Source organism: Macaca mulatta, chromosome 3 (genome assembly GCF_049350105.2).
Source record: "Macaca mulatta isolate MMU2019108-1 chromosome 3, T2T-MMU8v2.0, whole genome shotgun sequence".
Lineage (NCBI taxonomy): Eukaryota > Metazoa > Chordata > Mammalia > Primates > Cercopithecidae > Macaca > Macaca mulatta.
The window spans coordinates 103,628,314-103,655,403 of NC_133408.1; the positions used below are offsets into that span (position 1 = coordinate 103,628,314).

Consider the following 27,090-nt stretch of genomic DNA (forward strand, 5'->3'; position numbering starts at 1 on the left):
AAAGGCTCATTTTAAAAAATAGAATATATTATACAATACAAAAATATGTTGTTTAAACTAAATCAGTTCAGCCGTCTGGTTTACCCTAGTTGGGATTCTATATAAAAAGCTCCGGGCTTGGCCATCACCTATTTGCCCTCTAAAATCATTTTGTTCAAAGCTGAATCTGCCACTGCTCTCGAAACCCAGTTCCTTTTTTCCGGAGCACAAAGACTACATTTTCCAGCCTGTCTTGAAATTAGGAGAGACTCTGTGACTGATTTCTGGCCAAAGGAAGGTACAGTAGGCTCCCTTTATCTGCAGTCTCTCTTTTTGTGGTTTCAGTTACCCATGATCAATCTCCATCCAAAAATATTACATGGAAATTTCCAGAAATAAATAATTCATAAGTTTTAAATTTGTGCCATTCTGAGTAGTATGATGAAATCTCATGCTGTCTTGCCCTGTCCTCTCCAGTGACACAAATCATCCCTTGTCCAGCATGTCGACACTCCTGCCTGCTGGTCACTTTGTAGCCGTCTAGGTTATCAGACTGGCTGTCATGACATTGCTGTGCTTGAGTTCAATCACCCTTATTTTATCTAGTAATGGCCCCTCTGTGCAATAGTAATGATGCGGCCAATTGGGATATTCCAAAGAGAAGCTGTAAAGTACTTCCTTTAAGTGAAAAAGTGAAAGTTCTCAATATGGAAAGAAAAAAATTGTATGCCGAAGTTGCTAAGATCTATTTCAAGAACAAATCTCTCTGTGAAGCTAAAGAAGGGAAAAGAAATTTGTGCTAGTTTTGCTATCTCACCTCAAACTGCAAATGTTATGGCCACCATGTGTGATAAGTGCTTACTTAAGATGAAAAAGGCATTGAGTTTGTGGTTGGAAGACATGAGCAGAAATGTGTTCCAGTTGATCCTGGCCAGGTTTGGTGCCATCCTCCATTTCAGGCATCCACTGGGAGTGTTGGAATGCATCCTGTACCCAAAAGTGCCGCTCCCATAAAAATCTCCCATGAGGGAGTCTCCAGGATCTTTCCTTATCTACCTGCTGGAGGTGCCCATGTTCACGGCAACCTCAGCAACCTGGAGCTAAGCCTCCCCCAGCCTGGTTCCTGAAGGAATGAGGACTGTGGTTCTTCCGCCCCACCTACCCCACCCAAAACCTAGAAGTACCTTAGTTACATTGTTTACCAAGTAGGAAATAAGCTACTATTGTATTTGAGCAATTATAATTTTGGGGTTCATTTTAGCAGTTAGCTTACCCTAAAAAGGACAGTTGATCATTGTACTTCTCATCCTCTATCCTTATTGTTTATCTGTCTGCCTTTCCTGCTATACTACAAAGCCCACAGACCTGGAGGGCATGAAGCACATTCTCCTTGGTCACCTTATATCCTCATACCTAATATAGCATCCAGCACATAGTAGGTCACTAATAAATATTTGTTACATTAAAAAGATGTTGGGTGTATGGACTTTACTTCTCTACACTGGGTAAAGCTCTCTTGGATGCTGGACAATATTTAAAAATAATGATAATGAGATGAAAAAAGTTTGTATATCTCTGGATTATATTACTTTGAATATTTCTGTAAATTGGACATCTGGTGGCTGACTACTGGTCTTCATCACAAATTTCCTTAATGCTGATAATAATGTATGTTTCTCCATGAACAATGGGTAAACAATATAGAAGTTTTTACTAACTTTGTTTATGTAATGCCACTTTCTTTTATGGCTTTTTTTTTTTTTTTTTGACACACAGTTTCTGTCACCCAGGCTGGGGTACAGTGGCACTCTCACAGCTCACTGCAGCCTCAACTTCCCGGGCTCAGGTGATTCTCCTGCATCAGCCTCCCGAGTAGCTGGGACTACAGGTATGCACCACCACACCGGCTGCTTTTTTGTATTTTTAGTACAGATGGGGTTTCACCATGTTGGCCAGGCTGCTCTCTAATTCCTGGGCTCAAGTGATCCACCCACCTCAGCCTCTCAAAGTGTTGGGAATACAGACAGAAGCCACTGCGCCTATCCTGTAATGCCACTTTCTTTCATGAAAACAAGTGCAGCAGATAGAAGATGTCTGGAAATTCTTTGCTGTTTCTCCGAGTGAGGGGTAGAATATACCACCCCTATCTTTGAATCTGGGCTTGTTTGTAAGTTATGTTCTAGGTATTTAGAGACTAAGTCACAAGACTTGTAGCTTCTGACTTGTTTCTTGTTCTTGAACACTCGCTTTTGGAGCTCTGAGCCTCCGCTATAAGAAGTCTGACTTCCCAAAAACCACTGCAATGAAGAGGCCAAATGTAGGGCTCTAGTTGATAACCCTCAAGTTCAGTCCCACCCCCAAGGCATCCCTGCCAGTGCACTAGATGTGAGATGCTATGGTCTGAATGTTTGTGTTTCCCCAAAGCCACATGTTGAAACTTAATCACCAATGTGATAGTATCAGGAGGTGGGGCCTTTGGGATGTGATCAAGTCATGAGGTGGAGCCCTCATCAATGGGATTAGTGCCCTTATAAGAGACCCAGGGAGCTTGTTTTGTTTGTTCTTTCCTTCCACCAGGTGAGGACACATCGAGAAGTCACTATCTGTGAACTAGGAAGTAGGATCTCACCAGACATCGAATCTGCTGATGCCTTCATCTTGGACATCTCAGCCTCCAGAACTGTTAGAAATAAAGGTTTGTTGTTTATAAGTCACTCAGTCTATGGTATTTTCTTACAGCATTACAGCATCCTGAATGGGCAAAGACATGGGTGAAGTTATCCAAGACTCTCCAAACCAGACCATTCACCTTCACCAGCTAAATTCCACTGAGTGACCCCTGTTAGTGCACATGGAACAGAAGAGTCACTCAGCTGAGCCCTGCTCAAAGCCGTAAACTACAAAATTGTGAGCTATAATAAAGTGGTGGTTGTTTCAAGCCACTAAGTTTTGGGGTAGTTTGTTATACAGCAGTTGATAATTAGTACAGCAAATTATTTCACATTTCCTTGATTGTCCAATAATATTTGCATTAAGACTTTCAATTTGACAATATTGGTTGGTCATTTGCTAGCTGCCAAATAATTTCAATTCTTCTCCTGTCTGTATCTGTGCCTTGCAATTGAATAAGAAAAGGTTGGGACACCAAGAGAAACAGATTTAATTCTGGACCATATTTAACCCTCTATAAAGCTTTTTATTTTAAAGCAGTAATTAGTAATATGCATTGGCAATACAGTCTCCAGTTTAAAAAGCACTTTTGGGATTTAGGGAGGTAAATGAAATCAGTGTTAAAATATATATCAATGTATGCCAAATTTTATTTTAATTTATGTTAGTAGCTATGTTCCTCTGGGAAGCAAGCAATATGGTAAAAGGCAAAATTATGCATATGTGAAAAATGTAGGCTTAATTTAAAGGCAACTTTAGCTGAAAAGTAATTAATAAAGGAAAGGAAACTAATTTTTATTGAGTGCTACTATGGGCTGAGTACTTTATATAATCTCATGACAATGTTATAAGTAATTTTTAAATGGGAAGTTATACAATTTGCCTACAGTCACTCAGCTGGTAAGTGGTAGGCTGGATTCCACCCAAATCTGATGGATCCAAAGTCTGTGTTTTTCTCCTTTGCAGAGGTTATTCATCTGAAAAAGTCCAGGTCTCCAAACGTGGTTCTCAAAGAACTAGGAAGCAATTATGGCAGCCATGCAGAGCTGGTTTATTAGCGTGTTCATTTATGAAATAAATCCCGGTAGTGAGTTTTACTGACTTTTGCTGCCCTTTCCATATTGTTTCCTCAGCAAGAATCTAGGCATGGGGTAGGAAATACACAACACCAAACAGATGTGTTTCAGAAGCTCTGTAAGTTGAAACATAGTTTATATAATGAATCTTTTTGAAAGCAGATGCTTACTATCATCATTATGACCACTCCAATTGATCTCCTGTGAGATTTTCTTTCCATATCCCTCCATTTCCTCAAAGGGAATGTATCTATATGGAATAAGAAGATTGGAGTTCCATGTTTTCTTTTTATTTACTTTTTTCCAATTGGGCTAAAAGTTTCCATGTTGCATATGTTCATCTGAAATCTTCAAATACTCTAACAATAAGCACAACTTTTTTTTTTTTTTAAGTTATGGTTGTGCCAGAACCTTTTCATCCCTCCACCATTGGACAGGGAGAGCAGCAGACTGGGGTCAGGTGAGATCTTGAACACAAGTCATCCTCCTCTCCTAACACAGACCATGCTCCTACACTGCTTGGGTGGGGGGACCCCTATTGCACTTCCTATTTTCTGTTCTGGAGAGTCTGTACCCCGTGGTGGGTTAAAACTCAGATGGTGCTGAACAACCTGCGTTAAAATCGTGGCTCTGTCTCTTCCCAGCTGTGTGAGCATTCCAGTTTGTGCCTCAATTCCCTCATTTGTAACTTGAAACCCTCAAATAGTTGTAAGGATTAAATGAGTCAATCATTGCATGTCATGTACTCAGAAGCATGCTTGATGACAGTAGACAGAAAGTGCTACATAAATAATAGCAGCTGATATTATTACTGTCTTCCTCGGGCATTTAATTAAAAGACTGGGCAGGACAAAAAAAAAAAAAAAGTGACGGAATTTGAAGCCACTTTGTAACTGTTGCATCAAAAAGTTCACCCACTCTGAATTACAAGTGGTAACTATTTAGATAGAGGACTGGGGCTTTTTGGGGTGGGAACCTGATGAGTATACTGTTTATGAGGATATTCTTAAGGTCAGTACCCTAGGTGGGAACGCAATAATCTCTGACAACAAGCCAGAGTCATCACCATATAATTTTATGATGAAGAGAACCAATAGCATAGATGAAAAGTCTCTTAACAGGGCTGGGATTCTTTCTTTGGTCCAACATCTCATCACATTAGCAAATCAGGGGCCCATCACCATGGACCATTTTGAACCACTCCTTCATCCAACAACCACTGATTGTGTACCTATTTTGTGCTGGGTACTGCAAGGATGTGTACAGTCCCACAATCTAGGTGGAGAAACAAACAAAAGGATTCATTTCTTAACTCAACAATTATTTACTGGATAGCTACCATGTGTCAAATCCTAAACTAGGTGCTGGGCAGAGGGAACAAAACAGACCAGCTGCCCTCATGCTGCTGTCGTTTTACAGGAAAGGATAATACATGAAATAAGTACGAGGCACACAGTCTATCAGATGGTGATGAGTGCAAAGCAGAAAAATAAAGCAGAGGAACTAGGAGGTGTTCCCATGAGTGGGTGGGCAGAACTTTTAATTTGGATAGTCAGGAAAGGCTTTACAATGAGCTGGATAACTACAATCTAGAGATATGTTTAAAGCATAGGGGGGTCCAAGGGAAAGTGCTGCTGGGCTTCTCTACCTGCCCTCCCCGACCAGCCTTGAAGACAGCCACACAACTCCATACTCTGTGTGAGCTCTCGCAGGGCAGAGATTTCATTTTCTCTTACTCCTTGCTCTCAGCTTAGTAGACAGCATTGCAGTGAAGATGATATACTGACTAAAAATGTTACTGAGCAATGGGCTCGTTACTTGAGGCACACAGAAACCAATACTGTTGCACAGGCTTTTGAGAAAAGAAAAACCTCCATTGCCAGTCAACTGGCAAGGAGACAGGAGGCAAAGCTCACATCTGTCTTCTGGACCTGGGGGCGGGTCAGGCGTTTTTGGCATTTCTAACCAGTCCCAGATGATGCCAATGCAGCCTTATGCGGGGCACGTGGTGTTCACAATTAGAAAGCTTTCCCTCTTGCACATGCCCGGGAGATTTTGGCTCTGCCTCATCGTAACAACTTAAGTAATGGTTAATCGGTTTCACCTGGTCCTAATGTTGCAAACGATCTAATATTTAAGTCAATCCGTCAGAAAGCAATGTTTGAGCACCAGCTATGCTTAGATTCCCTCGTTCAGTATTCATTGAGCACCCCGTGTGTGAGAGCGCTTGGTTTTGCCCTCAAGGAGTTTAGAGTGGAGTTTACATGAATGAATCACTTTTTAGCGGCAGGCCTAAGTGTGGGTGCAGTCGCACCACACACCCAGATACTACTCCAGGCACGGGCATTAGGGGCTCTCACAGGCTGGACAGGCCTTGGACTTTCCTGGTTGAACCGTGAAGCCACGGTGTCAGTCCACACTCCACTGTGAGTGGCGGGTCTGGCCCCGCGAGCAGGCGCCGCTCTCAAACCCCACGGTCCCGCGCAGCGAAGAGGCGAGGCGGCCGCGGAAGGCAGGCGCAGCCCACTCTTCCGGAGAGGCCCTGACATCTCCCGGGTGAGTCCCGAAAAGTGCGCGGGGACTCTGGCCGAGCCCTGGGCCGTCAGCAACCCGGCTCCTAGGGAGTCACACGAAGGAGGGGAAGCGGCTCTCTCCTGGGCTTCTGGGAGGTCTGGCCCGGGCCCGCCGCCGCTGCAGCCCCCGCCCCACGTTCCTCTCCTCCCGCCTCCGCCGGGCGCGCCCCTCCCGCAGCCTCCGGCGGCCAGTCCCGCGGCTCTGGGGCGCCCGGACGGAGCAAAGGTCCCGGCCGGCGATTCCTCCCTCCGCCCTTCCCCAGCGCCCGCCCCTGGCCGGCCCAGCGCAGGCTCCTCCGACTCCGCCAGCGCAGGGGGCGCGGCTGCCGCAGACCCAGCAGCGGGCGCGCGGGTAAGTGCGCAGCGGACGCAGGCTGCGGGATCCGCTGCGAGCTCCACTCCGGCTCCTCTTTGGTCCGTTTGGGTGTCCCGGGCCGGGAGCAGCCGAGGCCGCGCGGCGCTTTCTCTCTGGGACACCCTCCCTTCGCTCCTTCCTAGGGGAGACCAATCGATTGGCTGCCCGGCCGCTGGAACTGCAGGTCCCGTCGCTCCCCTCGCCACCCGCATTCCCGGCCCGGTCTCCCTCCCATCACCGTGTCCCGCCCCCACTCACACTCAGCATCCCCTTCCCATCTTCTCCCCTTCCCCGCTGCCACTTCCTTCCTTGGATGTTGCAAGCGCAGCTGGTATTTTCGTTCTGCTTTCCCCCAGACCACCCGCTCCCCACTCGTTCATCCTTTGTCTTCCGGTCTGTCCTCTGGGTGGTGCGGAGGCTCTCCCGACTCTGGGGTGTGTGTATGGGGAGGCGGGCCGCGGAGCAGATACGGAGTTCAGTCTCTTTTGACGGAAAAGAGACCCCAGCCACCTTGCTCCGGTATTTAGAGGGCCCCTAGCTTGGGGAGGAAGCCAAGTCCCACTCGGTGTGCCCGGCATGCGCTGGATGGCTCTCGACAGCTGCCCGCGTGGCTCCCTTTGGTCTCCATTTGAGGACCCCTGACCCTTTCCAGAGCTGCTTGCCGTCTGCACCCCGAGGGGAAAGACTAGAGGGCACCTCTTAGAAGAGCGTTGGTTGTGGACTGAACACACCGACCACCCACTCCTCCAGAGTCTTCTCTGTCCAGAACAGTGAATGGGGATAGTGAAAGGGATGGATGGCTTGGGGTTGCTGTCCTGAGAGGCAGGCAGGCAGGCGGCCAGACAGATGGCCAAGTCCAAGTGGAATGAAAGGAGTACTGTGGGCTTGGAGAAGCAGCTGAAGAGTGAAATTAATCGTCTTCACAATCTACCACCACCAAGCTCTTTTTCTAAAGAAGTTGAGCCCAGACCATGAGGTAGATCTGAGAGAGAAAGGGCCCAGCCCTCCAGCCACAGTCCCTTGGCTAGGTTCTTTGTTATTGTTGAGCGAAGGTTTCGCTCTGTCACCGAGGCTGGAGTGCAGTGGCGCTATCCTAACTCACTGCAGCCTTGAATTCCTGGGCTCAAGGAATCCTCGCATCCACCTGCGGCTGAGACCGCAGGTGCCTGCCACCACACCGCATCTTCTCTATTCGTACCCAGGCTGTCTTCTGTTACCCACTCCACTTCCCCAAAGCCTTTGCCCCCTCACTCTCCCTCTCTTTCCAAGCTCATGCCTGTCTTATGACCATCATTGAGTTCACATACTGATTTTTATTTTAGAAAAAAATGATGAAATATTAAGTTGTCTTCTCATTAAAAATGAGTTCAGGTACTGGGCCATAGGCATAGGAAGATAACAAAAGATGCCACCTCTGTTCTAATTTAATAGACCCAATTTCACTTTGCTGTCTGGAAAACTAAAACTAATTCAAAGTGTGCTGAAATTGTTAACCATGAGACAAGTAGACAAGTACAGCCACATTTCATCTCCCCAGATAGAAAGGAAATGACACATGTTCCATAGCAATGATTTTTGTTTCCACTGTAACTGCGGTTTACCCTTTCAAGGGCACTTTCTTATGTTATAGAATGAATCATATGAGGCCCACATTAGAACAGAAAAAAAGCTGAACAGGGAGCCAGCAGAGTAGAGTGGCCAAGGGCACAGGCTTTGGAGTCAGATGGATCTCGGGTGGAATCTTGGCTTAGCACTGATTCTCTATGTGATGTTCAATGCCCTCCAAAGACCTCCGGGAACACAGTGACAGTTCAATAAGTTGGTTTATTTCTCCTTGCAGTGAGGGACACCACGGGGAACCCTGAGGTGTCTCAGTAAGAGGTGTTAGAAAGGACAGAGGATTTGGGCATGTAGCAGGTGATTTGGGGAAAGAGGGCTTTGCTCTGAATTGGATGTGGTCAGGAAGCAGGGGAAATTCTGTGACTGAGTGTCCTAGTAAATCTCGTCAAAAAGGTGAGAAGGCCAGAGAGAGGCTGTAGCTGTGATTGGTCAGGAAGCAGTAGTCACTCATCAGGACTGCTAATGATTGGAAGCGGGGTGGTATTTGATCAGTTTTGTGCTTTGAACGTGTTCATGCTTTGTCTGTGTTCAGGTATGATTACAGAGCAGCCTTGTTTCCATGTTGATTTATCATGACAAGAGTGGCCTTGCCTGATGTTGATGTTCTGTGACATTACTAATGGTCAGCAACACCAGGGCCTGAGAGTACCAGGCCAGCTCCCAGATGTCAGGGCTGCTTCTCTCTTTGCTGTGATCTTGGGCAAGTTACTTAACATCTTTGAACCGCAGCTTCCTCATCTGTAAAATGTGGACAATGCCTGCTTCAAAGAGTTATTGTGAAGATTAAATAAGGAAATGTGTATAAAGCAGTAAGCCCCATGCCTGGAACATAGCAGGCACTCAACTCAAAAGGCTCCTCTGTTTGTCTAGAGTATTTTGATGTTGAAGTTTCTTCTCTTGAACTGTGCAAGCATGAGGCCCAGGGTTCAACAGGAGCGGTTCTTAAGAAGAATCCTGAATGGAGTGTGAGAAAGAACGAGGTTTCTCTTCTAATTCAAAAACTAGACAATTCCATGACTCTGAAGCAGTCTTAACAGACAGTAGTGAATATAGTTATCTTCTCCTGCAGTCATTACTCTGGCAACTATTTTTAAGATTGTTTGTTCCCAGTGGCTCCAGTTGGCTGTGTGCTTTGCTAGCTTTGTGTCATTGTCTTGCTTTCGTGGTGTCTGCCCCTGAAGGTCTCTTGTCCAGGAGTCTGACTTGAGCTAGGATATCCTTACTGCATTTGGTTTGGCTTTTTTAGTTCTCACCTGCTTTGAGCTGGGAAGCCAGACAAGTGAATAAGGACTGTTTGCTAATACAACTTTTTTTTTTTTTTTGAGACAAAGTTTCACTCTTGTTGCCAAGGCTGGAGTGCAATGGCATGATCTCGGCTCACTGCAACCTCTGCCTCCCAGGTTCAAGTGATTCTCCTGCCTCAGCCTCCCGAGTAGCTGGGATTACTGCCTGCCACCATGCCATGCTAATTTTTGTATTTTTAGTAGAGACGGGGTTTCACCATGTTGGGCCAGGCTGGTTTCAAATTCCTGACCTTAGGTGATCCGCCCCACCTCAGCCTCCCAAAGTATTGGGATTACAGGCCTGAGCCACCCCACCCGGCTGCTAATATAACTTTTAAGGCTCTGTGTGAGAGCCCATGATCTATTGTAACAACTGTGAAGTGTGGTGAGTTTTTAGGCCATGAGCTATTTGAGCATGATGTCTCCTGAGGACATTTTCATCTTCTCCCAAATTGGAGCATTGTGAAACTTTTAATCCAGAGTCTGACTTTTGGCTGAGACATGACCATGCTTGTCTGTGTCAGGCAACTTGAGTTCTAGAGCCTTCATTTATTTGGACCTGGCCATATTCTTTAATCTTTCCTGGCTGACTAGTTATCTTACGTGTTTGAGAATGATGATGGCAGTGTATTGTCCCCTAATGCTGCATTATAAACTCTATTGTTCCTAGCCTGTATTTTAGTAGATTTATTATATCAAACATTCCTGGAAATAAAGCCAAAAAAAGCAAGAATAAAAAATGAGCAAAGGACACAGTTAAATACAGAAAGCCTTTCCACAAAATAAAAGATGCTTGATCTTATTTGTATTAAAATAACACAACCTAAAACTAGGCTGAGATTCCATTTCTCACCTATCAGACTGGCAAAAATCCAAAAGTCTAATGATACGCTGTTGCTAAGATGGATACTTTTGAACATTATTGGTCAGACTGCAGAATAGCACAACTCCTACAATTACAGATGCATTTACCCATTGTTCTAGCAATCTCTTTTTTAGGGATCTACCCTTCAGATACATTTGTTTGTTTACGAAGAGGACATCTGTATGCGGTATTTACTGGGCACATCTTTAATATAACAGAAGTTTAGAAATAACCCAAGTGGTCAGCAACATGGGACAAGTAAAATGCACAATGATACCTCTGCATAAGGGAGTATGTGGCAGAAAGCAAGATGCTGAGCAGTGCGTGTGTTCCTTTTAACTACACCTGTGTAAAGAAATATGAAGGAAATTTGGCTGAAGGGGAGAGGAGTGAAAGCGTTATTGGGGCCTGGGCAGGAATGGGATTTCTCAATGTGTATCCTTTACATAATTTAGATTTTTGAACCATGTCAGTATAATTCACACATAATAGTCATAAAGAAACCTCTAACTTTAACTTCACCAGGAGAATATTCTCAGAGTTCCATCATTAAAATGTTTGAGTCTAATAACAACCTACAAAGCAATAAATAGCCACCTCCAGTCATTCTCCTTAAAGTACCCTACCCTGTCAAGAAGCCAAATGAGCTGTTTGATGTTAGATGAAAAAAAAAAAAAAAACCATTAAAAAATAATTTAGGAATTTCCTCTGTTTTACCGTCTAAGTCCTGTGGGGGAGGATTGGTGTCTTTACTAAGGTTTCCCCACTCACAGCAGATGGGTTTTATTTTGCTTTTTAATGGCAAGCCTGATTTGGTTTCTACAGAAACCTGTGTGATCTGAAGGCAAGTGCGTGAGTGAGTTCCCTTTCAGCTCGTCCCAGAAAAGAATAGAAGCCGTAACAGTGGAGATCCTGACAGCAGTGGTAAACTAAAGCAGATCGTTCTGTGGCTCTTCAGGACTAGCAGGACGAGTTCTCACAGGCCCTCGGGGAGACCCAGTCCCCTGTTTGGCAAAGTAAATCTGTTACTTTCGAATTCCCTCTCTTGGTAACTGGCTTTTCCTTCTCATCTCCCAGCCTGCACCTGGGATACCAGGATGATGCCCCAGGGGGCCTTCTTTCTTTCATCACCGACCTTCACCAAACCAGTATCTTTTCTATCTTCATGCCACTGACCTGGTCCAGAGCATTGTCATTTTTTGTCCATCTCTAATCTTGCTCCCCTGCAGTCCCTTTGCTATTTTGCTTCTAGAAGATTTTTCTAAGGGATCATTCTGATCACACACCCTCCAATGGCACCTGCTTCCCTGGCTGCCCTGCAGGAGAGGCAGGACATGGATTGGGGGCCTCCGCAGCTTTGTCTCTGGCCCTTCTCCACTCTGGAATGCTGCATTCCAGTGCAAGAGTCAAGCTCAGAGCTTGACCAGTCATTCCAGTCTGTCAAAGTGGTGGATGGCAGATCAATACAATGTCTCCTGGGCCATCTCAAGCTCAGTGGTAACCCATTTGCTTGGCACTGTCTTTCCCATCCCTCCACCACCTCCTGCAAATTTTGTGCTTTCATAATGGCTTCTCCTCAGCTACAGCATCCATCCAGTGCTCCTTTGCCTGGCTTACTTCTACTTAGCCTACACAATGCAGCTTGGATGTCGTCGACCTCAGGAGGACTTCTGTGACAGTATGCCTCTCTCCAATGACATTTAGATGCCTTTTTCTTGGTTCTTTCCCTGGAACAATCTCTGCCAGTAGCTAACATAAAACTAAGCTGTTTATTTCTCCATCTGGCCACCAAACTAGTAGCTCATTGAGAGAGAAATTATTTTTTGTCTTTGTATCCTAAGTGCTTAAACACAGTAGTATAGTAGGTACTCAAGAAAAATTAGTGAATGATTCAGTTGATGATTTGGTAAATAAATAAATGAGTATTCCATTGAATGCAAAATTCTTATGCATGACATAGTAACAGATTAATTACAGATGACAGCCTGAGCATCCTTAGTCGTGCTGCTTTGCAGTTCACCTTATCAGAAAGGAACTTCCTTGCATGTTTTAGAATTTTTCCTTAAATGTTCATTCCTAGTGTTAATATACAAGAACAGGGTCAGGTAGCTACTGCATCATAATAATCTAAGAAAAGATACTATAGAAAAGAACCAGTGATCGGTAAGACAAATGATTTCCCATGCCCTAAAAGAGATTCATGCTAAAGTGGATTGAGCTAAAGTCTGAGCTTAGTCTCATCTCTTAAATCCTAAGAACTGTGTGACTATGCAACTGTGCCAGGCGCCAGGGTGCAAGCAAAAATAAAACATTATTCTTGTCCATTAGAGCTTTTCATTTTGACCATGGATAGTTTGTAAAAATGTTATTTTCTTCTTTTTTATGTGGTAATTTATTATACATGTGTGTATATGTGTGTGTGTGTGTGTATATATATATATATATATATATATACACACACATGCTCTGTGCAATTTGTGTATTGTGAATGGTTTAGAACCATTGCTTACATTTCTCTTGGAGTACAGTATTTTAAAACTTGATTTATAAAATTTTTAAAAAAATATATTAAGCATTTTTGTTCCCTGTCATAAATATTACAATTATTTTCTCAGTTTGCCCTTTGTCTTTCTAAAGGCCCTTCTCATCCTGCAATTGTACAAATATTCTCTATTTTTTCTAGTATTTTCACAGTTTCATTTTTTCCTCAAAGAAACCTCTTGATTTCATTGGGAATTTGCCTTATGTATGGTATGAGAGAGGAATTCAGTTTTTTTCTTTCCAGATGGTTAGCCCGTTGTTCCAAAAGCATTTATTAAACAGTCTATGCTGCTTCTCCTGAATATAGTATTTTCCTTTTTTATATCTTCCAATGTGTCTCTTCTTTTCTGCTCCTGCTAAAGTATGACTATGCCTTTATTTTCTGGGTTAAAAAGGCATAGCTTGTTACTTTTCATATCTGAATATGAGAAATCACACAGTGTAGAGAAAAAGCACCTTTGACCCTTCTGATAGGTAGTCATAGGTAAGCTATCTATTGCGGTAGTCAGTATGTTATTGTTCAACAAATATTCCCAGCTCTCTGCCTTTTTGAGACAAAATCTTGTACTGTCACCCAGGCTGGAGTGCAGTGGCATGATCGTGGCTCACTGCAGTTTTGAACTCCTGGGCTCAAGCAGTCTTCCCACCTCAGCCTCCCGAGTAACTGGGACTACAGCTGTGCACCACCACACTCAGCTAATTTTTAAATTTTTAATTAGTAGTTTGGCTATGGTGCCCAGGCTAGTTTCCAGTTCCTGGGCTCGAGCAGTCTTCCTACCTTGGCCTCCCAAAATGCTGGGATTACAGGTATCACCCACCATGCCCAGCCTGCCTTCCAGATTCTTGATAAAACTGTATTTTCTGGCCCTTATTTTTGGTTGAGGCCATGTGACTAGTTCTGACAAGCTGTAAGCAACCTTCCTTGTGTCACTTTGGGGCCAGATCATTTCATTGCTGGTGTGAGATCTTCCAGAATTCTTTCCTCTTGGATAATGGTTGACAACGTTCAAGATGCTGGCTTTCCCTTCAGTCTGGATCCCTGAATAACCATAATAAACAAAACTCTCTTGTACCCCTGTATTGAGCAAGTAGTATGAGCAACAAATAAACCCTATTGTTATAAACCACTAAGATTTAGGGATTGTTTGTTTCTGAAGCATAACCTATTATATCCTGATTGGTATATATATGTTCTTTCAATATCTCTATTTGAGTTCTTTATTATCCGCTAAAGTCAAACTAGAGGGCCTTTTAGGAAGAAGATATTCTTTCATGTGAACTGTTGTGAATAGGGAGAAATACAATAATTTTAGGGAAAAAAGCCACAAAATAGTGACTTCTTATTTGATTTTAGGATAACTTTACTTTTTCAGGTAATCTGGAGCTTTCAAAATGTTTGCCAAGGCAACAAGGAATTTTCTTAGAGAAGTTGATGCTGATGGTGACCTGATTGCAGTATCAAATCTGAATGACTCTGATAAGTTACAGCTTTTAAGTCTGGTGACAAAAAAGAAGAGACACTGGTGCTGGCAGAGACCCAAGTACCAGTTTTTATCCCTCACCCTTGGTGATGTACTCATAGAAGACCAATTTCCGAGTCCAGGTATGTTTCCTTGTGTATCGTCTATAATTAGTCTCAGAAAAGATGATTTTTTTTTTTTTTTTTTGGATGTGGATTTTCTGTTGCCCACGCTGGAGTGCAATGGTGTGATCTTGGCTCATTGCAATCTCTGCCTCTTGGGCTTAAGTGATTCTCCTGCCTCAGCTTCCTGAGTAGCTGGGATTACAGGCACCTGCTACCACGCCTAGCTAATTTTTGTATTTTTAGTAGAGACAGTGTTTCACCATATTGGCCAAGCTGGTCTCAAACTCCTAACCTCAAGTGTTCCACCCATCTCGGTCTCCCAAAGTGCTGAGATTACAGACATCAGCCACCGTGCCTGGTTGATGATTCTTCTTTAATGAACGTATTGCCTTGAGTCTAGATACTTTATAATGAATTCTCCTGTTTCTTTGCCCGTCATCTTAAAAGCATATCCTTTCTTAAAATGAACAAAAATCTGCAGGCCTGACATGACACATTATAGCTTAACCTTTTAAAAATAATTTTGCAGTTTAGTATAAAAGTAAGGCATGCTTACTGTACATGTTGTGGCCACTCAGCATAAGTGGGGTGGATCACCTACCCCAAATGTGGTTTGGTGTTGAACTGATGATGCCACATAAGCATCAAGAAGTTGTGAAAATGTTTATTCATATAATGATGCTTTCTGGGGAAAGCAGGACAGTCTCCAAAACTGGTCCAAAAATGGCCACAGAGAAGGGGATAAGGAGATGGGCTCAGCTTTTATTGTGATTAGTGAGTGGAGATGGGCGTTGGTCCCTGCATGGGGGATGGGTTTATGTGGTTTTTCAGTGACACCATGGACAGAGCACCTGGGATCTCTTATCAGCTTGTCCAGATGTGCAAAAGGAAGAGAAGGAGGAGTGGGGGCTCAGAAGCTGAGAGCAGTCAGACATCAAAACTGGGGTCAGATGTATTGTTACAGTACAGTATAAAATATAGAAAGGGCTGAAGAAGAAAATTTAAGCATAAAAGATCCTACCATCATGTGTTAATTCCCATTAACACTTGGTTTGTAGCCTTTTATTTCTCTGGATCTGATTTTTAATAACAAAATTGAAAGTATACTGTAGGCCAGGCGTGGTGGCTCACGCCTGTAATCCCAGCACTCTGGGAGGCTGAGGCAGGTGGATTATGAGGTCAGGAGTTCAAGACCAGCCTGGCCAACATGGTGAAACCCCATCTCTACTAAAATACAAAAATTAGCAGGGCATGGTGGCAGGCACCTGTAATCCCAGATACTCAGGAGGCTAAGGCAGGAGAATCACTCGAACCTGGGCAGCCGAGGTTGCAGTGAGCCAATATTGCGCCACTGCACTCCAGCCTGGGTGACAGAGTGAGATTCCATCTCAAAAAAAAAAAAAAAAAAAGAAAATATACTGTATATAATATAATTTTTATATACTCCTTATTTTTTACTTAACATTGTTTTCTTCCATAGGTTATTTTTACCTATGGAAGAAACTGTATTTTTAAATACAGTTTTCAACAAACACGTAATATTCCTTTGAGTGTATGTACCTAATTTGCTTAACCACTACAATTTAGTGCTTAATAAATAACGTTGAGGCTGGGTGCAGTGGCTCATGCCTGTAATTCCAGCACTTTGGGAGGCCGAGGTGGGTGTATCACTTGAGCCTAGGAGTTTGAGACCAGCCTGGGCAAAGTGGCAAGCCCCATCTCTACAAAAAATAGAAAAATTAGCCGGGCATGGTAGCATGCACCTGTAGTCCCAGCTACTCGAGAGGTTAAGGTGGGAGGATCGCTTGAACCCAGGAGGTTGAGGCTGGAGTGAGCCATGATTATGCCACTGCATTCCAGCCTGAGCAACAGAGTGAGACCCTGTCTCCAAAATAAAATAATAATAATGATTAATAAGTAAGGCTGCAATGAGCATTTTTATGTGCATTTTTGTTGTGGTTTTTTAGGCAACTGCTTCAGCATAAATTCTTAGAGAATTACTGGACCAGAAGATGGGAACTTTTTGAAGACTTGGTACTTACTCATTGCTACATTACTTTTTGGAATGTGGTGATATATGAAAATCTCATCAGCTCTTAATTATTGGACAAAATGATGTCTGAATCCTCTTTCAGCTCTAGAACTCTCTAATTTTGTGATTGCATCTCTGTTAAAGGGGAAAAGAGGTAGAGGAGATAATTTGTGTTTACAGATAATCTTCAAACTTTCTTCCAGGAAAGGATTCCAGTCAGTGCTGTCTCCAGTCAGAGCTGCCACACAATAGGCAAATGAATTGATACTAAGTTCATATCACCCTCCCCTTTAGGAATTTGTGTGCTTTCTGGCAGAACTTCTATTGAATGGTGAAATAACTAAGTATGAAAAGGAACAAGAGGGAAAAAAATGACAAAATAGACCAGGAGCTCCTGAGTAATTGGAGTTTTACTGTTCTGTGATGTGAAATGCCTCTTTTGTGGTGTCCTGAAAGATCACAGAGACTTGTGCTGGATTGGTGAGGCCAGCGGCGATCACTGCCGGCGAAGAATCCACGAGCACGCTCATCTGAGGTCAGAGCTCACCCTGGATTCTGTGTCCCGTTGGTGTTAGGGCGGCGACGAGAAGTGTCTTCTATCTTGTCTACTGGGTAGAGTCAGGATGCTTTACCTTTGTTATTTTTTCCCACTCGCAGCCTCACTGGCGCGTGTGTTGCCCAGGGCTGTGAAGGGTGTAGGGTGGTGATTGGTGTTGGCAGTCCCAGTGATGGCCTGTTGGTCCCCTCATTTCTTCCCTTCCACCAACAGCAGTTGACACCTTGATGCAGAAGTATGCACAAATGACATCTTCTTTGGATGTGTGTCTACAGTGGCTTTTCAGAACTCACAGACAAATGGTGACTGTTCCTTCCTGCTGTGGATCCTGTCTTGGGGACAGGGTTTCCAGGAGCGGTAATAAGCCCAAGACCAGACCTGTGTCCTGAAGATGGAATTTCTGTCTTTGCTGTACTTTGTAGAACCTAGGACTGTCCTGTTTATCAGAAAATGATATTTCTCTGGCCTAAACACAGTGGAGAGATTGAGCCTTTGCTATGTGTGAGGCTCTACCTTACATGCTTTACATACATCAACTTGCAGCAGAACCCATCAGGTAGGTATCATTAATTATCTCCAGATTGCACATGAAAGTCTGAGGTTCAGGGAAATGAACATTACCCAAATTCTCCTAGTTAGTAATATTAGAGTAGGGATGTAATCCTAATCTCTTTATTTCTGCTCTGCCCTTCTTCACAAGGCATTGCCCAAAGTGTTTGTTTTCCATGAGATATTAACAAAAGAAGGCCCTGAATAGGATACATTTTTACACCATTCTTATTTTTGGGCTGGTGGTAGGAGAGATGATTCTCTGTTTTATAAATTTCAAAGGTGATTGAGTGGTAATTGCTTCCGATTAACCCTGGTTGAGGAGTGGGTTTTCTTGATTGCAGTGGAAGAAGTGTAGGTGAAGTTTGGGTGTTGGGGCAGTGAGTGGATGGAAAGAAGCCTTTCAGAGTGCAGGTAGGTTTGAATACCTTGTGAAGTACAGCCGGGAGCCCAGGAGAGCCTTGGGTCAGGACAATGGAAAAGGCCAAGTGTGAAGTTCCTAGTGGACTCTTAATGTCTCCTTAACAAATGGTGATGATAGAGACTATTTTTAAAATTATTATTTTTATTTTTTATAACTTTTGTATTTTCTTAGAGATAAGGTGTTGCTCTGTCACCCAGATTGGCATGCAGTGGCATGATCATTGCTAACTTGTCACTTTGTACTCCTGGGTTCAGGTGATCCTCTCACCTCAGCCTCCAGGGTAGCTGGTGTTGCCCAGGTTGGTCTTGAACTTCTGACCTCAAGGGATCCTCCTGCCTCAGCCTCCTAAGTTGCTGGGATTACAAATGTGAGCCACCATACAGAGACTATTTTTAGGGTGGTTTTTGTTTGGATTAAAAATGAGAATAGTAGAAACCTGGCGATTTGAGAAGGCTGACAGGTCAGATATGAGATCAGACATCTATCATTTTAAAAAAGGCATGTCCACTGACCTTATCAGGAAGTCAGAGATAAGGAATTGCATGATAAGGAATTGAATGACTGGGTAGAGGTCAGAGATAGAGTCATAAATATGGGAAGGGAATAATTTGATTGGAGATGGTAATAGGGCCAGGGGATTGTTTTCCAAGACTGTTGGGTGGGTAGACAAGATGCCCCTGGACAGGCCTAGGTGTCCAAGGAAGGCCGTCCTCTCGTGCTGCATCCAGAATAGGGGCTGCTGTTCTCGCTCTGTTCAGGTGTCTTCTTTGTCTGGTCCCTTTCCGTCTTCACCTTGGAAAAGTACACATTTAAAATGGCCTATTGATCCACCTAGATAGTGGTTAAACAGGCGCTCACTTTATTCATTAGTCCTTTCTGTGCACCTTTCTATACATATTGGGGTTGAAAACCAATGAAAGAGAAAAACCTCTAGTGGAGCCCTGGTCACTGGTGCACTGTGCGCCCGCAGTCCACACACACACACACGCACACACGCACACACGCACACACACAGACATATGCACACACACACGCACGCATGTGCACACATACACAAACACACGCACGCATACACACACATACATACACGAACACACATACACAGGTACACACATACAGACACGCACACACACAGACATATGCACACACACACGCACGCATGCGCACACATACACAAACACACACGCACACATACACACATACATGGACACATACATATACACAGGTACACACATACACAGACACACGCACACACACATATACATACACATACAGACATACATATACACATACACACGCACACATGCACACACAGACACATACACACATGTACATACATATACACACATACATACACATACACATATGCAGACACATACGCAGACACATACACATACGCAGACACATATGCAGACACACATACGCACACACATACAGACACATACATGTGCACACACACGCACACATGCACACATACGCACACATGCACACACGCACACATTCACACATACACATATGCACATAGACACATACTCATGCACAAACATACACATACGCACACAGACACATACACATGCACAAACATACACATACGCACACAGACACATACACATGCATAAACATACACATCCGCACACAGACATACACATGCACAAACATACACATACGCACACAGACACATACACATGCACACACATATACACACACACATGCACGTGCTGCCTCGTTTTCTTGCCCACACACACAGCGTGGCTGCCAGCTTAGCCTCCTGCTTTCCAGGGCTCTGCATAGGCTTGGAAAGCTAAGTGACCCAAGACACCTTGGTGGCCTTATCATCATCAGCTTCCTCTGCTCGTCTCCTCCATTCCAGTGGTCGTGGAGTCAGACTTTGTGAGATACGAGGGCAAGTTTGCAAACCACGTGAGTGGAACCCTGGAGACCGCACTGGGGAAGGTCAAGCTGAACCTGGGGGGCAGCAGCCGTGTGGAGAGCCAGTCTTCGTTTGGAACCCTGAGGAAGCGGGAGGTGGATTTGCAGCAGCTCATCAGAGACTCTGCCGAGAGGTAAGGAGACTTCTGTTTGGCATTTTGGATTTTGACACATCTCACATTTAAAGGTCATTCAGTTGGACCTTTGTTAAAAGGGCAACAGATTTGATCTCTGCTGATCAATAAACGTGTATTGAATGCACTTATGCTGAAATTTCATGAGGAGCACATTCTTTAGTCTGGAATTGCTTGACTGTTCTTAGCCTGAGGCGGGGAGACTTGGGAAGCACTTTCAAAGGATGCTACTTCAGGCAAATATGTACTTCCTTCAATCACATGATTTGTAAAATGCCAACGGTGAAAATGCTCTGTCCTGCACTTTTGAATATTAATTTTAGAACCAGGAAGTCATGACCCCCTTCTGACTCTACAATTTTCTGATGAAAAAAAGAAGAAAGCAAGTGAGAGGTGCATAAAAAAGCTCGAAAAGAAGAGCTGTTTTTAGTTTTTGAAGTCTTAAAGAAAACCGCACATTTATTCATTGTTTGGCTTTTGGTAAATACATCTTACTACAGTATGAGTCATCATTATTCTTACCTTATGTTTATTCAACATTCAAAAAATAATTGTATCAAGTGCATCCTATGTGCCATGTACTATTCTACACCCTGGGGAGGCCGCAGAGAGCAAAATGCCCAAATGTCTGCCTTGCATTCCAGTGAGGAGAGACACCAAATATACAACTAAAGTAAAATGTGCAGTAGGTTGATGGGAATCGGCAACAGTGAGAGGGGCTAGGATGTGCTAGGAATGGGGGCTATGAACCTAGAAAGTGGCCAGAGAAGGTGTCATGGAGAAGCTGGCATTAGGACAAAGCCCTGCAGGAGGGGAGGGAAGGCACAGGAACATCTGGGCAGGAGGCTCTGGGCAGTGGCCAGGGTGGCCGGTGCCCAGTGAGCGAGAGGAGGGCAGGAGAGGAGAATTGGAGGGGCTGAAAGGGATGGGGCGCCAAGACCCACAGGACCTTGAAGGCCACTGGCGAGGCTCACACTTACTGAGAGCCAGTGGAGGGTTCTGGGCAGGGAAGCGGCGTCATCTGATTTATTTTTTAGAAGGATCATTCTGGCTGCTGAGTTGAGAAGAGACTGGATGGGCAGCAGCAGGGAGTCCAGTTGGGAAGTTATTGCAGTAATTCAGCGGGGATGATATTTCAGTTTGTACAGTAACGTGTGCATTTTCCTGTGAAATTTTATTCCCCTTTATTCTTTTAAAGCAAAAATTCAAAGCCAAATAAATTAAGAGAAAATTCACTTGTATTTAAGTATGACTGGCTTATTTCATCTTTTGCAACACTTTAAAGATTATATGGAATATTAAATATGTGCTCATTCCACAAAATTATGTTTAAAAATTAATAAAAATTATGATAAAACCCACATAGCATTAGGTGGTTGGATTTTATTGAGGGTGCCTGGGCAGCTGCCATCTTCAAGTCCCAAGCCCCTCTCCAGTAACCACCATGCTTACTGGAGCTGAAGGAGCATGGCTGTGTGTTTACTGCCTACTGGCACTTTCTAGGACTCCGCAATCACACAAAGCTCTGACTCCGCCAGGGGTTCCCTTTTGGTCAGAGAATTTGAAGTTCTGTCTGGTAGCACCAGGTAGAAGGGACAGCTGCCTCTGTCTCTGGCAGTCATGATTTATTTTCCTTTCTCTACAGCTTATCTTTGCTACAGTGCCATTTTTCTTCTCAACTGCAATTGTCGGGACACACTAGAAACATATTTGATATTTATCTGAAATGAAAATTTGAGTGTCTTACATTTTCATTTGCTAAATCTGGTGTCACTGGGGAAGGGGCAAAGGGAAGTGGGGGGTGTCCAGAGCGTCTTCTCTGCTCCCTCAGTCTCACGCAGCCCTCTCTAGCTTAGCTGCATTTTGTAGTCTCGTTATTTCTATTTCAGGAAGCACAGTTTGGCAATGCTCTATAATCACATTTCTCGATACAGGTTTTTAAACACTCTTCATGATTCAGGTGTAGAAGCTCTTGCCAAAAGGAAGCACATGAGGAGGGTCGGCAACAAGAGATGGGAGAAAACCATTCCCGAGAGAAAGAAGCCAGAGCCAACAGTTCTGACTGGAGGAAGAGGGAGTCGGGGCGTGGGAGGGTAAGGAAAGGAGCATCCGCAGAGCACCTACTGTGTGCCAGGCACTTTATATGCAGCCTCTCCTTGACTCTGCACAGCCGTCTCCTTTTACACTTAATGGCACCAAGGCTCAGGAAGGAGAAATAACTTGTTCCCAGACACAGAGCTCAATTTGGATGCTGGTGCTGGGATTCAACCCAGGATTTTCTGGCTCCAAAGCTCCTGTTCTTTCCTCTAAATCATGTAAAAGTCATTAAAATGATAGCACAGAACGTAAAGGCCGAAGCATGAATCTGAGATCCTGGGGAGGATACCTGGTGGGTGAATCATGGAATAGAAACCGTCCTGAGCAGGTACATGTGCATGGCGAGGCCTGCTCACCTAGAGGTGCCTGGACACGGGGATGAGATCACTTGGATTCGGGAGTCCTGTTACTTTTAGCGCTAATGGGGGAAGGGATGCCCCGGGGAGTGGTGCCACCAGAAGCATGATAAAGAATAAATACAAGGACTAGAAACCAAAGAGGAATCTTATCACAGAATCACTTCGCTCTTGTTAGCCTGCTAGGAGGAAACGGTGAACTATAGGGGAGGGGAGGACAGGCGCGGGAAGGTAAGACTTCTGCTCCTGGCGTGGAGCTCAGTAAAGCTAACATTCTTGTTACTTCATGCCGGAGTAATAAATTCTTGTCCATGTCGTCTGCCTGTCTTTGGACTCCCATAACATCGTTGGGATTGATAAGGTGTTGTTGATATATGCCTGACTTGGGGAGTGGCAGTTCGTGATGCTTAAGAACTGTACATTCCTGAGGGCTTATTTACAGTCACTTTTATTTCAGGTCATTTAGATAACTTGTCATCTGCATACAAGTTATTTTAGGCCTCAAAAATCAGAATATTAGCTTTATTGTCTATGAAATGTGTGCACATGTCAAAAACAAACTTTGTCCTTGAAAAAACAAGCCTGTGCTGGGCAGGAAGGCATTCCACAGAAATTAACCTTCCGGATACCTGGAGCTGACCCCTTTGAATGCAATCTCTGTGCAGATCTTAGCATTCTTGATGGAAACCATTCTAAGATATATCACGTACTTTTTTTTAATGGAGAATAACAAATTTATTGAGTCTTTTTCATAGTGACTCGGATTCCTGTGATAAGCTCTTTCATTTTTGTGTTTAATAAGCTCTTTCATTATTCTGTAATACGCTCTTTTCATTTGTTTACCTTGTCTTCCGTGGTCAGTTGCCATTTGTCACTACTATAAGTATAAAAGCCACAGCCCACCCCACTTCTGCCACCAGCTTGTTGCTTCTAATTTCCTAGGGTCTGCTAAGTTTATTCCTGGTCAATAACTTAGGTCAACTTGGTAAGCTATTTCTGCCCTTGGGCTCAGTTTCCCCAGCTGTGGGTGAGATAGTTGGACTAGATGATCTCTTAAGGCTTTCTGCTGGCTGAATGTCTGGAAGTGAGTGGACTCTGGAGTGCGCACACCTGTCAGCTCCTTCCCCTGAGTCCTGGGCCTCGGTCCTGGCTGTTTTCCAGAGACCGTGCTATGTTGTGCTTTCCTGGCTATTTGGGGATTCAGGAAGGTGTTACCATAAAGGCACATCCCACTTTTATTCTTCGTCATATTGTAAAGGGAATTTTGGTAAAGCAGATTACATTTTTCTATGCACATACAGGAATGAGAAGTTTGGTTCTTTATTAGGAATTCCAAATTAAATAAATTATATATGAAACCAGTATATTAATGCAATGTTATGACAATGATAAATCTTCATTATTATTTTAAATGTTTTAAAATTACACTGAATATATATATATATATATATACACACACACACATATATTTATGGGATGTATGACATATTTCTTAATGAGGAATTTTTTTAATGGGAAAATATATCTCATGAGAGGTTTTGATACAGGCATACAATGTATAATAATCACATCATGGAAAATGGGGTATCCATCACCTCAGGCATTTATCCCTTGTGTTACAAGCAATCCAATTATACAGTTTTAGTTATTTTAAAATGTACAATTAGGCCGGATGTGGTGGCTCACGCCTGTAATCCCAGCACTTTGGGAGGCCGAGGCAGGTGGATCATGAGGTCAGGAGATCAAGACCATCCTGGCTAACACGGTGAAACCCCATCTCTACTAAAAAATACAAAAAAATTAGCCGGGCATGGTGGCGGGTGCTTGTAATCCCAGCTACTTGGAAGGCTGAGGCAGGAGAATGGTGTGAACCCGGGAGGCGGAGCTTGCAGTGATCTGAGATTGCTCCACTGCACTCCAGCCTGGGCCTTAGAGCAAGACTCTGTCTCAAAAAAAAAAAAAAAAAGTTCTATTAAGTTATTATTGACTTTAGGTATCCTAAAATTATGCTATCAAGTACTAGATTTTATTCATTCTTTACGTATCCTAAAGTTATGCTATCAAATAGTAGATCTTATTCATTCTATTTTTATTGTACCCATTAACTATCCTCGCATCCCCCTACCACTCTCCCACTACCCTTCCCAGCCTCTGGTAACCATTCCTCTACTTTCTATCCTCTTGAGGTTAATCATTTTAATTTTTAATTCAACAAATAAGAATATGTGAAGTTTATCTTTCTGTGCCTGGTTTATTTCACTTAACATAATGACCTCCAGTTCCATCCCTGTTGTTGCAAAAGACAGAATCTTACCTTTTTTTTTTTTTTTTTTTTGAGACGGAGTCTTGCTGTGTCACCCAGGCTGGAGTGCAGTGGTATAATCTTGGCTCACTGCAACCTCCGCCTCCCGGGTTCAAGCAGTTCTCCTGCCTCTGCTTCCCGAGTAGCTGGGATTGCAGGCGCTCGCCACCAAACCTGGCTAATTTTTGCATTTTTAGTAGAGATGAGGTTTCACCATATTGGCCAGGCTGGTCTTGAACTCCTGACCTCATGATCCACCTGCCTCAGCCTCTCAAAGTGCTGGGATTACAGGCATGAACCACTGTGCCCAGCCCAGGATCTTATTCCTTTTTTAGCTAAATAGTAGCCTATCGTATATATTTACCACATTTTCTTTATTCATCTGTTGAGGATTAGGTTGTTTCCAAAATCTGACTATTGTGACTAGTGCTGCAATAAATGTAGGAGTGCAGATAGCTCCTCAGTGTACTGATTTCCTTTCTTTTGGGTATATATCCAGCAGTTGGATTGCTGGATAGTATGGTAGCTCTTTTTTTAGTTTTTTGAGGAATCTCCAAATTGTTCTTCATAGTGTACTAATTTACATTACATTTCAACCAACAGTGTACAGGCATTCCCTTTTTTCCACATTCTTATCAGCAGTTTTTATTGCCTTTTGGATAAAAGCCATTTTAACCAGGGTGAGGTGATAACTCATTGTAGTATTGATTTGCATTTCCCTGATGATCAATGATGTTGAGCACCTTTTCATATGCCTGTGTGGCATTTGTATGTCATCTTTTGAGAAATGTGTATTTAGATCTTTTGCCCATTTTTAATAAGATTATTAGACTTCTTTTCCTACAGTGTTGTTTGAGCCCCTTTTATATTCTGGTTATTAATCTCTTGTCACATGGATAGTGTACAAATATTTTCTCCCATTCTGTGAGTTGTCTTTTCATTTTGTTGATTGTTTCATTGCTGTGCAGTTTTTAACTTGATATGATTCCATTTGTCCATTTTTGCTTTAGTAGTTTGTGTTTGTGGCATGTTACTTAAGAAATCTTTGCCCAGTTCAATGTCCTAGAGAGTTTCCTTCATGTTTTCTTGTAGTAGTTTCATAGTTTGAAGTCTTAGATTTAAGTCTTTAATCCATTTTGATTTGATTTTTGTATATGGTGAGAGAGAGTCTAGTTTCATTCTTCTGCATAGGGATATCCAGTTTTCCCAGTACCATTTATTGAAGAGGCTGTTCTTTCTGCAATGTATGCTCTTGGCACCTTTATTGAAAATGAGTTCACCGTAGATGTATGGATTTATTTCTGGATTATCTATCCCATTCCATTGGTCTATGTTTTTGTTTATATGCCATTACCATACTGTTTTAATGACTTTAGCTCTGCAGTATAATTTGAAAGTCAGGTAATGTGATTCATCCAGCTTTGTTCTTTTTGCTCAAGATAGCTTTGGCTATTCTGCATCTTTTGTGGTTCCACATACATTTTAGGGTAGGTTGTTTCTATTGCTGTGAAGAACATCATTGGTATTTTGTAGGGATTGCATTGAATCTCTACAAAGTATAGGTTACTTTGAGTAGTATGGACATTTTAACAATATTTATTCTTCTGATCCATGAACATGGAATATCTTTCCATGTTTTTTTTGTGTCCTCTTCAGTTTCTTTCATCAGTGTTTTATAGTTTTCATTGTAGAGATTTTTCACTTCTTTGGTTAAGTTAATTTGTAGATATTTACTTTTATTTGTAGCTATTGTAAATGGAATTACTTCCTTGATTTCTTTTTCAGATTGTTCTCTGTCGTTGTATAGACATGCTACTGATTTTTGTATGTTGATTTTACATTCTGCAACTTTAGTTAATTTGTTTATTGGTTCTAATAGTTTTTTGGTGGAGTCTTTAAGTTTTTCCGAATATAAGATCATGTTTTCTGCAAACAAGGATCATTTGACTTCTTCCTTTCCAATTTTAATGCCTTAATTCTTTCTCTTGTCTGATTGCCCTAGCTAGGACTTCCAGTACTGTGGTGAAAAACAGTGGTGAAAGTGGGCATCTTTATTGTGTTCCAGATCCTAGAGGAAAGGCTTTCAGTTTTTCCCCATTCAGTATGATACTAGCTGGTGGGTCTATCATATATGGCTTTTATTGTGGAGCTATGTTCCTTCTAT

At 43.1% G+C, this 27,090-nt stretch overlaps 1 protein-coding gene across 9 annotated transcripts in view; it reads left to right on the forward strand.

Moving 5' to 3' along the window:
* Window positions 1-5,830: 5,830 nt before the first annotated feature.
* The window catches only part of GSDME (gasdermin E), a 60,110-nt gene continuing 38,850 nt past the window's right edge, over window positions 5,831-27,090 (forward strand). The window contains exons 1-4 of one of the 9 annotated variants that reach the window (XM_077998015.1): window positions 5,885-6,281; window positions 14,336-14,565; window positions 19,979-20,171; window positions 22,106-22,264. In XM_077998015.1, coding sequence (XP_077854141.1) covers window positions 14,355-14,565; window positions 19,979-20,171; window positions 22,106-22,264 — 563 coding nt within the window. In that variant the 5' untranslated portion in view covers window positions 5,885-6,281; window positions 14,336-14,354. Of the gene's footprint in view, window positions 6,838-14,335; window positions 14,566-16,480; window positions 17,692-19,978; window positions 20,172-22,105; window positions 22,265-27,090 lie in introns of those variants that run through there. The other 8 variants (XM_077998014.1, XM_077998016.1, XM_001096213.5 and 5 more) reach the window with 8 other exon arrangements.